Source organism: Simochromis diagramma, unplaced genomic scaffold, assembly GCF_900408965.1.
Source record: "Simochromis diagramma unplaced genomic scaffold, fSimDia1.1 OVJJ01000131.1, whole genome shotgun sequence".
Classification (NCBI taxonomy): Eukaryota; Metazoa; Chordata; class Actinopteri; order Cichliformes; family Cichlidae; genus Simochromis; species Simochromis diagramma.
In genome coordinates, this window is record NW_024387200.1 from 8862293 (window position 1) to 8875150 (window position 12858).

The window sequence follows — 12858 nt, forward strand, 5'->3', positions numbered from 1 at the left end:
AAAAAAAAGTTTGGGAACCACTGATCTAACTGAACATTCATCATCTTAGAATTCAATGCAACCATCTATTTTCTTTACTGCTTATCCAATTTAGGTTTGCAAGGGAGCTGGAGCCTATCCAGGCTGTCACAGACAGGGACACAGGGTACACCAAGTCTATCACAGGGCTAACACAGAGAGACAGAAACATTCATGCTCACATTAAGACCTACGGCCAGTTTAGAATCACTAAATACATGCATGTTTTTGGACTGTGGGATAAAAGCGGAGCACCTAGAGACAACCTACACAGGAACGATTGATGGCAAAAAGCAAACACTGCAACGCCTCATCGTACAATTTTGGATGACCATTTGGACCAAAATAAAGCTATTTGAAGACACAGGCTAAAATAACAAAAAGCTTATGAAAATTAGCATATATGGCTACAAGAGCTACACGTGACTTCCATATATCTCTTGTTATGAGAAAATAAGCAATCACTGGTTTTTAAAGATCTCTACATTTTGTGATTTTCTGTTTTATATCTATTTTTAATTTTTTTTTTTTTTTTTTTTTAATTAATACAACACTAATGTGTTTGTTTCCGACCAAAACTATGAACTGCTGAGTTTCTCAACACTGAAGGGACAAAGTAAAGTACATTAAAATGGCCACTTATCTCTATTTCTTGCTCACATTAGTCAGTGTAACGCCAGTAAGAGAGAAGAGTGCTCCATCATCACAAGTCAGAGCACCACACACAGCTGAAACGTGTCCTAGTTCAGAGTGTGGTGGCAGTGATACAGAGCGTAGTGCTAGTCTAACAATTTAGCCAAAGCAAGGCTCTTGACATTCTAATTAGGGAATTTTCTCCTCCAGTTCAGCAATGATGGAGCAGGGCTCTTTATCAGGCAGGCCAGGCCACATACCTGGCAAGCTCCAACATCCTAGTGAGCCAGACTATCTCAATGGCCCACATCCCTCCATTGCTCTCCATGGGCAAAATAAATGAACCACCAGATGTTCTAGTGAAAACTAGCCAAAGATGATGACTAGATGAAGACTGATGAAAGAGATAGATTACAAAACACAGGCAACTTTAGTTCTTGTATAAGATTTGTCATTGGTATGTGGAAATAAATGCATGTTTTAAAGGAAAAATGTTTCTCTATTTAACTTCTTGTTCTTCCCAGCGTTAAATCACAGCTTTTCAAAGTGTTTCCTGATTTGTTCAAACCTGTGATCATACCTCTGAGCTATCATCTTTGAACATAGCAGCTTTGAAATTTCTATCTGACACTTGCACTCACAAGCACATTGAATGCAATTAATGAGCTTTAAACATGCAAACATAACCTTGGGAGAAACTGATTTTCACAAGAACATAAGACAGAGACAGCAACAAGCTGTAGAGAAAGTACTTAGGGCTGACAAGTGGCAGTAATTTTAAAGTCTTATCATCTGGGTTATTCGACTCATTAACGTAGCAGCAAGCATAGCCTAAAATAGCAGCACACATGCACAAATGCTACAATAGTGAAAACATCTACTGATGGCAAAGTACTTAAAACCAGCGCGCTTGTTAAGAGTTTTTGAAAATTTGATAACAGCTAAGATAACAGGAGCCTGACTAACTGAGGCCCACTGATCACTCTTGACTTTAAAGACAGCAACAGAGAGAAGACAATTTCAGATTGCTTAATCGTGACATGACTGAAAGACTAAAAACTGGATCCTTTATCTCATAGCAGATGCAAGAAGAAAGAAGTTGTCAATGAGATGTGGCTGAAAGCTTAATAAGAGCTATTAAACAGCCCTTGTGTTAAGAATTATCAGTCCTAATATGACAAAACAGTAAAACAGCTAGTATGTGCAAAATCAATACCTAATCTAAATCTATTTTAGATACAGAAGCAGCTTAACATGAAAAGATGATTGATTAGAAACTTACCAACACTTTTTGATATTAGACATACGTATAGAAAACTCCAAAGATTTAGCCCAGATCTTTTTTATGAATATACAAACATGACTTGTATTTAAAAAGCAAAAAAAACAAACAAACACACAAAAAAAAACACCACAATGCATTTGCCCCTCATTTATTTATTTATTTTAATACTAATGGAATCCAGTTTCCTTCTACCTGCAGAAATGTGAAAGCTTTTTTCCTTTTCCTTGCATTAATGTGTCTGGCATGGCCAGAGTAAAGTGGCACTCATCGTCACTGAACCAAATATTGACAGAAAGGCGAGCAAGGTCTCCGAAGTAAACACAGAAAATGGGAATAATTATAAGCATATTTGGGTCACAAAATGAGTCACATTATATTGACCAAGATGGATGTTGGCAAAGCAGGATCTATTCTTAATCTATTAAGATCTATTCTTAAGGGAGAGATATTGTTTCTCTATTGCAGCCTCTGATGAGAAAGAATTATTATTTGTTTTCAGCGTTTTAACACATGAGGCTGCTGTTGGATCACTGGGAGGATGGACAGATGATATAATATGGCATTTCTTCCTGCAAAATCACTTTAATAACCAATTTGTTATCTAAATAGACTATTAATTTCCTAATTTGAAACTAATTGCTGTAGCCCACATTTGAGCCCTTATGAGTTAAACTGCATATTAGGGAGATAAATGGTGCTGAATGGATGTGTGAAAGTAAACCTTTCATCTAATGTGGAATACCATTGTTAGGGCTGCTCTTCGCAGGCTGCGCTGGTTTAGAGACTTATTCCCGTGAAGAAAGGAAGACAGAGCTCAATCCATTTTAACTTGCAAGGGGAGCTGATCGGACCAGGATCTTGGAGCTGCAAGCTCCTCACCCGATGTGTCTATGAGCATGTGATGTGATCAGTGATATGTGTATGTGTGTCTGTGTAGGAAACAGAAGTCAGCCTTCATCCTAAAGATCTAATCATCTTGCTAAAGATCTAATCATTTTGCACAATGACAATCATATTCATCCACAATTCTCTAACAACCATCACAGCATTTTCTCATATACCTTTATGACTGAGCTAATTTTTCTCCTGGAATTTGTGTTTCCACTTCCATCTGTCAATCTCCATTTCTACACAACCTTATCTGTCCGTGTGTATCCGTCTCTCATTTCCCACCATTAAACCTTCAATTTTTTGCTGTTCTTTAATCTGACACCCTCTTATCGATATTACAGTCTGTCTTCCCTCCTTCGATACACCCATTAAGCCCACTTAAACCAGTAATATGGCAGCTGATCAGCACGCGCTGATTATATGACAGATCTTCGTCAATCAAGTGGAGGCAATCAGGGCTGACGTCTTTCAATCACACAGTCAAGACTTCTACGAGTGCATAAATGTTATTTGCATTATTAGTTCATCTTCTGTGCTGAAAAATGTTCAGGAAAATGTTCCTGAACATTCCTGACTCATTGTGATCACCCACAAACTTTAATCTGAATTTAAAACAGTTTTTCTATCACTAGGATTTGGTATGCTTTTTCACTTCTCTTTTTTGGTTTCTTGGCAACAGTAGTTGTTTTTGTCACCTTCCTGCCACCTCTCTGTAATTTTCTGTGATTGGTCTAAAATTTAACATAACTAGCGGTGATGCCTTGCAAAAAAAAAAAAAAGCATCCCTTTTCCTGCCGTTTTCATCTCCTTGGTTTCCTGTTTCTGTTCAGCACTAGATAAGGCCTTCTCTTATCTTTCATCCATGTCCACGCTCCTCCAATGCACAAACTTTCTTTTATGTGACTTTCTCTTTATGAATTTTCCAGCAATCACTTTTAAATAATTCCTTTTCATTCACCACCTCCATGCCAAGTTTTATCAAGCTTTCAACTTCCCTCATCCTCTCTAATTCCCTCATCCTCTAATACATCAATCCATAACTGTCAACCCGAGTCCTTTGCTCTTGTCTCATGATTCCCCAGCCACACTGTAAGTGATCAAATGCTCCACCAAGCCAATCAAGCTACACTAGTGGTCATATCACTCGTTATGTGCAGAAGCACTAAATCAATACTATTCCTCATCGCACGCAAGGCCACACACATACACCACTACAGAGTAGAACATGTGAGGTGTGTCCCAGTGCTGTGGGCCCGTGATAAATCATCCAGCCAGTTATATTCAGTCTGCCACCCCTCCCAGCTGCCTACAGACCAAGAGTAGTGACTCTGATGCCTTGAGGCAACTGCAAAGCCACAACTCTGATCTTTACAAGCTACAATAGCCTGAGGTAATGAAACTATGAAAATTAAGTCCACGGTGATGGATTGCATCAACCTTCCCCATTCTCTGTGATTCTCAACTATTTGATCTGACAACGCTGGCTTGTTTTGGGGGGATTGTGCAGCAATTTTGCATCACTGTTATGACCATTTCTGGAGTGAAATGTTTTTTGTCTCTCTCTTCATAACAACACATATACAAATAAATATAACCATTATACAGGAAACCCACTCTAAAATGCATTATAGTCACATTATTCTTCATATTATTGTGACAGCTTCCTTTCTAAACAATACTGTGATCTGCATATAAAATGCCATTAAGTTATTTTGGGGAGTTTGTGTGTGGTCATAAACCAGTCCAGGCAAACCAGCCAACAAAGAAACATGTGAGCTCACCTAGCAAAGCTGACATGTTCTGGAAAATTCTGAGCAGCTCTGGAGTGATGGCTGGACTGTTCTCCAAAGTCACCAACCTGCATGATGACATGATGATGAGAGGCAGACAAGGGCAAAGTAATGAGATGAGAGAGAAAGAGGAAAAAAAAACAAGAAGTAACAAAAGAGATGTTCATTAGATTAGAGATGGCAAAAGAACATGGGATGAGAAACAGCAACACGACAAATATTACAGGAAGAGAAAGAAGGTCACGGGGATTTAAAACGGAGGAAAAACAAGGAATTATGAAGGTTGTGTACAAAGAAAAAGACAAAATATCATAAAAGCAACATCGAATGGCTAAATTTTGGCTATAAATGAAGTCCACTAAGCAAATTGAAATGGAAGTTGTAGTCTATATAAAAAGAACTAATATTAGGCATCTAAAAAGAAAATGTTTGAATACACAGTTCATTCACATTTGTAGCTTACTAAATGTGTTATTGACACATCATCAGGATATTATAAGCACAACATAACCTTAGAACCAAACAAAAAAAATAACAACAAAACAACCCAATTTCGACTGTAAACCAAGCAAACAAATATATAGGGCACCACTGTTTATCAAGTACACTAAAAGATAGGAAAATGGATATAAGACTGAGGGTTTCTACTGCAAGACAGACACAGCATGCTGAATGCTGAACAGTGAAGCTCTCCAGCACGGCAGACAGGAAAAGAGAGATTAAGTAGGACGTTAAAAAGCAAATGGATGATAAAAGAGCAATATAGGGTAACCCTGACAAATTCTCTTCTGCTGAACTGAACCTTTTGGAGGTAATGCATTTTCAAAAGTGAACAGTGTACTGTAGCAGGCACCTTCATTAAAATGGTACATTCCCAAATATTAAGATAAAGTTAAGATTGTGGTTGAGCTGCATGAATTAACAACACCTGCATTTAACTCAAGAATGGATGCCTTTGAAAAAGAAAACTGAGAGTCAGTAAATGAGGCTGATGTTTAACATGAGAAAAGGACTCCGGTGAAATAGAGTGACAAAGACAGCTATATCCAAAGTATCTAGTGTCCTGATGGGAGTGTGTACAAGTCATAAATGTTAGTGTACTGCATATGCCTCTATACCAAAGCTCCAGCCCATCCTCCAGCAAATACACATGTGGCGGCTGCGAAACATCAGTGCTCAACTGGATGACAGGAAGAAGAAAAGGGTACAGGTTCTTGCTTTCTGCCCCGAGGCCCTGTGAGAACACAAAGATACAGGAAGTCAGTTTGTGTGCTTCAGTTTAATGGGTTTTCCTTGCAGATAACTTTAGCAGAATGGTGTGGAATAGAGACACATCGGCTTATCCAAAACCTGACACACCCTTCCCCAGCAACTAGTGAAAGACCATACCGCAGTGAATCAGGTTAACAGGGAGGAAGCTCTTTGTAAGCACAGAATGTTTCTTTGGCTGCAAAATACTTGCCTTAGGGTGCAAGAGTTGTTTATGGATTTATTTTTTAAAATCCTCACTTTATATCCCTTTAAAACACTATGGACCTATTAAGTTCGATTTCTGGGAAAAAAGCATGTCCTGGAACTAAGTCAGAGGTCATTTCTTGGTCGTTTAGATTTTAATGACGTTTAAGATGACACAAGAGTAAGAAATGACGCAACTTCCCCTTGGGAGATTTTTTTCTTGGCAAAGTGTACTTCACAAGCCCTTTGTTACTAATGCACTGGACATCTGTATGTGGCCATACTGTAACACAGAAAAGGGGAATGAGCAACCGAGTAGTGTGTCATTTTGACCTCAATAGTATCACACTGCTTTCAACTAATAGGGGGCATAAAACAGTGCTACTGGAAGCAAAGATGAAGACTTTAAAACCAAACTCATATTTCAAGGTACATTACCACAGCTATAATGCTGGATTTGACTGTAAGAAAGGACGCAGCTCAACACACATTCAGCTCTACATGATTGTTAGTGTTGTTATTGTTTCTGGAGTAAAATCTGGTCATCTAGTACAGATTCTGCATCCCTTTTTCCAGATGTGTTTGGGTCAAATGCAACAGCAACATATCCAGAGTATGACCAACCATTTGATTAATGTTTCAACCAGGCTATAGACTATATCAATTTGGCAACACATAGTATAATTGAAATAGCTAAACTGAATGCTTCACTCAACATATCATAGAGAAACAGAGTTTGCATTTTCAAATTATTAAAAAAAAAAAAAAAAAAAAAAAAAAAAAAAAAAAAAAAAAGCAGATTCCCTGTACACTTTCCTGGCCAAAAAAGTCACACGTGTCAATATTTAGTCGAACCATCTAAAGCTGGCATCGTTTCAATAAGCAAACCCCTGCAGTCTTTATCTTTCAAACTTGGGCCGTCTACCAGAGGCCTGGGAGCTTCAGGGTCCTGCGAATTATCTTTGCCTTTTCTAAGCTGTGTTCTTCTGGACGAATCTCAGATGTGGTTCTTGGGATCTGCTGGAGCCATTTGTCCAGTTTGGGGATCACTGCCCTGAGTGCTCCGATTATCGCAGGACCACTATTACATTCTCCTTCCACATCTTCTCTAGCTCCTCTCTCAGCCCTTGATAAAAATCACAAGGTTCTCATGTTCTTTCTTCCAGATGTTGGTTAGCACTTGGGAGTGATACATCTATCACTACAGCCTTCTCCCTCTGCTGTCAGTTTAAATATTTAATCGCAATTAATCGCGTGATTCCCTATAGTTAGCTCGAGACTAATCATAAATTAATCACAGATTTCTTTATCTTTTCCAAATGCACCTTAACAATATTTTTTTCACGTTTCAATATCAGCATGGAGGTGGACAAACAGACCTGCTTTAGTCACATGTATATTTATGTAATACTGCTCAGAATATTCTCCAGAAAAATCTCAAGGGTACTGCGTGCTCAAAAAAAAAATATGCCAAAAGTAGACTTAAGCATATACTTCCCCACAATATAACTGCCTGCAAGACATAGCCACCCATGTAGCTATGGCTGTTGAAAGTTTGTCCCTTGTTTTAGATTGTTCAGACGCCTCAGTTGAAAACTGTCCAGCATTGTCTGCATCAACATGTTATTATCACATTAACGTCAACAGCCCTTATCTCTCTGTGTGCGCGTGTGTATATATGTAAGTATATATGTGAATACACTGTCTGAGTGACTTCAAACAATAACACGGTTATTGAACTGACAAGAAAAAAGTCATCCAAATTCAGTTCAAAGTTTGTTTCATAAAAGGCAAAAGACAACCTTCCTTTAAGCAAAACTGTCAGCACAGTTAGACAAGTACACAAACACACACATACAGCAAAAAAATAAATACTTACATTAATCAGAATACACACAAACACACAAGTCAAGCACTCAAAGTTACCAATTATAGTGCCAACAAACACGATTGTTCTAAATTATGGATTATGCCCTCTGAAGCATTTCTCACCCTTGATACCTCACTTCCATCTTTCTTCACACATACACACAAACTCCTCTTGATGAAAACTTAACCACTATCTGACACCATGGCCTTTTAAAGCACTCTATCACTTTAAGCTTTACACATCCACTCTGTGTATTTATAGAGAACACAAGATCATTTGGAAGAGGATAAGGGAAAGATGCTGTTGATGATGCTGAGTGCTTGGACACAGTCCCACTTTGGGGGTGTCAGCTCCTTTTATGCATTTAAAAAGCAACTCCCCATAAAAAAGATCAAATACGAAGAGCCTGACTTAGCATGAGGTTGTGGTAAAGTTAGGATTATCACAAGTTTAAAGTAACTGTTAAGATTAGGCAAGTACTGGTTATGGTTAGAATACATCTTAAAAGTCTTCAGAAGTGCTGAAAAATGACTCCGTGTGTGTAGCAGCGGAATTAATCTGTGTGAAGGACGACAGGATCCAAAGTAGCATTCCAGATCTGTCAGCACTGTTTTACTGATAGCATGACGTTAATTTGGTCTAAATATGCCATCTCTTACATTTATGTGGGTGTAAAATGAAGACAGAATTTCTCAATCCCCAGATGGTGCAACCCTTCTCTCTCCATCAAACAAACAACAACAAAAAAAAAACCCTCCTACAGGCAAAACTGAAGTTTAAAAGCACGTAAGCCAATACGCCGGTTATTATGCTGTTGGATCACTGACGGGCATGAGTTGGTTGTGCCAGTTCCAGCTGGTCCTAAGCCAAACAATCCATACACACTTCTATGCAGTTCTTTGCAGGTAGAGGACTGGGTACATTAGGACTAGGTCCAGGTACAAAAGGGTTAATAACACAAGCAAGTCTCCTGTACCTTACATTTTAACTTTTAAACATTAAAATTTTTCTGCATGTATTAAATAAAAAAAACAAATTAGCATGTGGCAACACAGTTAGATAATCTGAGGCCCTTCAGCTGCAGATTTTCATTTCATTTGCCAGATGTGTACTCTTGTTACTCTCCCAGAGGAAACATGTTTGTATCACCAGGCATTTCATTTCCCACCATGAGCTAATGCAGCCACACAGGGGTCCAAATCTTATTCAAGTCTGAAATAAGCACCTTCAGTCCATAACAGCATTCTTCTTGGGACAAATGTTCTTCTCACTATTTAAGTTTATGGGGTTTCTCATTACTGATATCTCCAAATTAAGTTGCAGATATTTGCAATCTGCAGCTTAATTCTCACAACCCACAACTCATATTATCTCCTGATATCTTTAATTCTAATGATAATCAAATCAGGTGGATATCTTCTGACTTTGACTCTGCTCATAGTTGAAATGTAATTAATTATTTGAAAGAGGCACCAGCTGTGACCCTGGGGTCCTTTGGGAAATTAAACAACAGACCACTGAATATTAATATTGAGATTTTTGCCAAGAGTGTTTTGAAAGGATCTTGAGAATGCGTACCTACAACAAGGATTAAAGCTCTGGGGATTGTGAAATTCACGACTAAACTGAAATTTGGTCAATCCTGATGTTTTGGTTTTTTGTGTGTGCTGTTGTTGTTTTTTTAAGAAAACTGTGAATCACACTTATAAACTTAATCACTGTAAAGTTGATACGGCACATCAACTTGTTGTTTAACATTTTGACTCCTCATACTAATCAGTCAATTCACTCAATTTATTTGAATTGAATAGTGTGTGAATACTCAATTTGCAAAAACTGGACCGACTAATGCAAAAATAATAAATTGTAAATTTGAGATGCACCATACCTGTACCAGTTGGATAAGTGTAGTTAGTATGGCACACCGAAGCATGTTGTGTTCTTCAGATTGCTTCCAGAGCAGAGGCAGGTATTGAACTAGACAGCCTACATAGGGCCGTATCTGAAAAAGAATCACATTAGATGGCAAATAAGAAGCAAAGAAAATTCTCTGCAACTTAAGTTGCAGGTTTCACAACAGTTGCAACTCATGTTCAATTCACATCAGACTCCCGTGGATTTGCAGAAATTAAAAGTCTCATTTGGGAGCAGAAAAAGCAACAATGGTGAATTCTGATTCGCTGCTGTCTCAACAAAGTGTTATGCATATTTACTGCATGCCCAAACAAACTTTGAGACTACTCGGGCATATTTTCTCTCAAAATTTTCTTAATATTGTATACAAACTTGGCATAAGAAAAACAAACAGCTATCCAATAAGAACGCTTTGGGGGGGGTGTTTAAGTGAGAAATTGAGATCCCTTTCCTTTTATCCTCCCTGGCCTCCCTAGAAGCCCAAATCAGTCACTTCAAAACACATTTCAGAGGAAAAGCTGGGTAAATAAAATACTAGACAGGTAGGTGAAAATTCATAATATTTTTTTTTCTTTTAAGTCTGTTTGTCAGCAATGCGAAAATTAAATGTGTCAACTTCATAATCTGCAAAACCTCTTATGGAAGCTAATTTTGTTGACACATGTTGTCAGTGTCTGTAGCTCCACAGCAGCTAAGGCATTACATTTTACCAAACTATAGAGGATATGACACATGCACAGTTCATGAAAAAAACTTTTCCGTCTTCAATCATCCTTCACAAAACACTGTTCTAATACCAAAATGGTATCATATCCATTTCCGTTCTTAGATTACATCAAATCTTTTGTTTAAATCATGTAAATATCTGGGTAGTTAGAGACTAAGTGGATGCCATCGCTGTCATTCCTGTGTGAAATTACAAAATGTGATGGCACACTGTGCAATTTAGGTGCAGTTACTTTGCAGCCAGCCAACTCCAGGACATTTGAGTATGGCACTGAATTAACAACTACAGAAACTATTCTGCCTTTTCTTGTACTGACTTGTGCTAGCCCTTTCTATTCCCTATAGTGGCTATGTGGCCGAGCTGCAGACCCCACACTGGGATTTTTTGCTCGATTACACCTTTATGAGGAGCCACCTAGGAGCAGAGAGAACAGTAAAAGAAAGAAAGAAAATGCTGTGGAGCCTTGAGGAGAAAGATAAAAAGTGAGAAAAACAGAAAGACAAAACCACCCTAGGATGACATTTGTGAGACTGACAGCATAAAAAGTAGCTAAATCTCATATCTGTTATCATGTTCATTTCAACTCAACCCATATTCGTGGTTTCATTGCCTAGTTCCTCAACTGCTGCCACTCTTTGCGGGTTCAAAATCCCTCATGAGAACGGTTAGAATATTAATGGGATTTCCAGTGACACTAGAAGTTTAGCCAAGACCAGTGACTGGGGGAAGTCTTAACCAGATTGACAGTTTGCTAGGATAAAAGCCATTTTTGTGACAGATTTAAGTCAAGGAATTATTTAAGGGATGGCACTTAAAATGGATCTGAATAGAACGTAGGGGGGTCAAAAGGAAAGTCATTTTTTTCAGGGCTGGCAGTTAAATGGATTAAAACAACTTAATGGATGCTCAAAAAATCTAATCCATATGGTTACAAAAGCACTGCAGTGGCAGAGGAGAGACTGTATCTTCATTGTAAATGAGAGCAGACATCAGAACAAGCGCTGCTTGAGGCTTTGTGATTTACAAAGAATCAAGATTTGGGCTTTATCTTTTAAGACAGATGGCCGTTTTACCTTGGTGGTGTGGGTATAGTACAAGGTGACTGGTGATTTGTATCTGTGATTTGATGTTTTTTAACAGCTTCACATGTCCCCTGCAGAGTCCAAGTCAATAAGTACAATTTGTGGAGTTACACTTCAAAGAGCACTGCCAGAATATATCTTTTCAGATGTCGAACACAAGGGCTCCTTCAAAGACACTTTGGAGTTTGCCTCAACTTTTCATACCGTAAATGTCATCGTGCAGTAATATAAAGATGCATATTACTTAAGGAAAACTTCTATCTGATATCAAACAACTTACCTGGATGCCTACTCTCTCGATGACGCAGGAGATGACATGGAGCACCTGCATTTTAGTGTCGCACTCTGTTACTTGCTGCAACAACTGAAAGAGCAGCCCAAAGATGGACTCAAGATACTAAACAGGGAGACAGAATTTAAAATGTCAGACATAAATACTGATGTCTAAAAAACTTTTTTTGGTGTTTTCTAAAACTTGAATTTCAGAAACTTGTACTCACTGGAAGGAATTGTTCTGTCCGGAACTCAAAGTCATCAACAGGTGATCATGAGTTAAAGAAGAAGTCAAACTTTAGGGTAGACAGATGTTAAAGCAATTCACCAAGATACACTCAACCATTGTACATTTGCTTTTGCAAGGTCGCAGTCAGTTTACAATAACACTCAAAAGAATGATAAATTCATGTGCTGCTGAAGTTAACTATCCTTATTTTCAAATAGGCCTATCAAAAGGATATTGAGTTTAAGAGTTGTAGCCGTCTCAATCCGCACCTATAAGAGGGGGAAAAAAAACATGGATCAGCAGGTAAAATTAAGCATCACATTATCCGTCTAAACCATAAACCTAAAGTAAAACAACTTTTCAGAAATAAACAAAGCTAGTTTGCAAGGTACCATGTTAGCCTAATAAAGGCCATCGAAGTGGCTGCTCAGCTTTCTGTATCACAGCAGCATAATCTGGCAATGAGTATGATGGCAGAAGGTTAAAGGTTAGAGACAACTTAGGGGCAAAAAAACTTAAATGCCAGTCTACTAACATGTCTCAAGCTTTAAATTCACATGCCTGTTTGGGTATATTCAGGTAAGATAACCCAGAACAGTCAGAGGTCATAGGTCTAATGATCAGTTACAACTCTCAGGTTATTGCCTGTAAACTGACAAATGAGCACAATCTGGGTGAAGAACCCTTAGGT

General features: G+C 38.3%; 1 protein-coding gene across 1 annotated transcript in view; it reads right to left on the reverse strand.

Moving 5' to 3' along the window:
• Positions 1-485: 485 nt before the first annotated feature.
• ipo11 (importin 11) overlaps positions 486-12858 on the reverse strand; it is a 73555-nt gene continuing 61182 nt past the window's right edge. Inside the window, exons 17-22 of the mRNA XM_040050386.1 lie at positions 12403-12436; positions 12166-12206; positions 11946-12062; positions 9831-9944; positions 5736-5851; positions 486-4685 (exon numbers count right to left, since the gene is read on the reverse strand). Coding sequence (XP_039906320.1) covers positions 4559-4685; positions 5736-5851; positions 9831-9944; positions 11946-12062; positions 12166-12206; positions 12403-12436 — 549 coding nt within the window. The 3' untranslated portion in view covers positions 486-4558. The remainder of the gene's footprint in view (positions 4686-5735; positions 5852-9830; positions 9945-11945; positions 12063-12165; positions 12207-12402; positions 12437-12858) is intronic.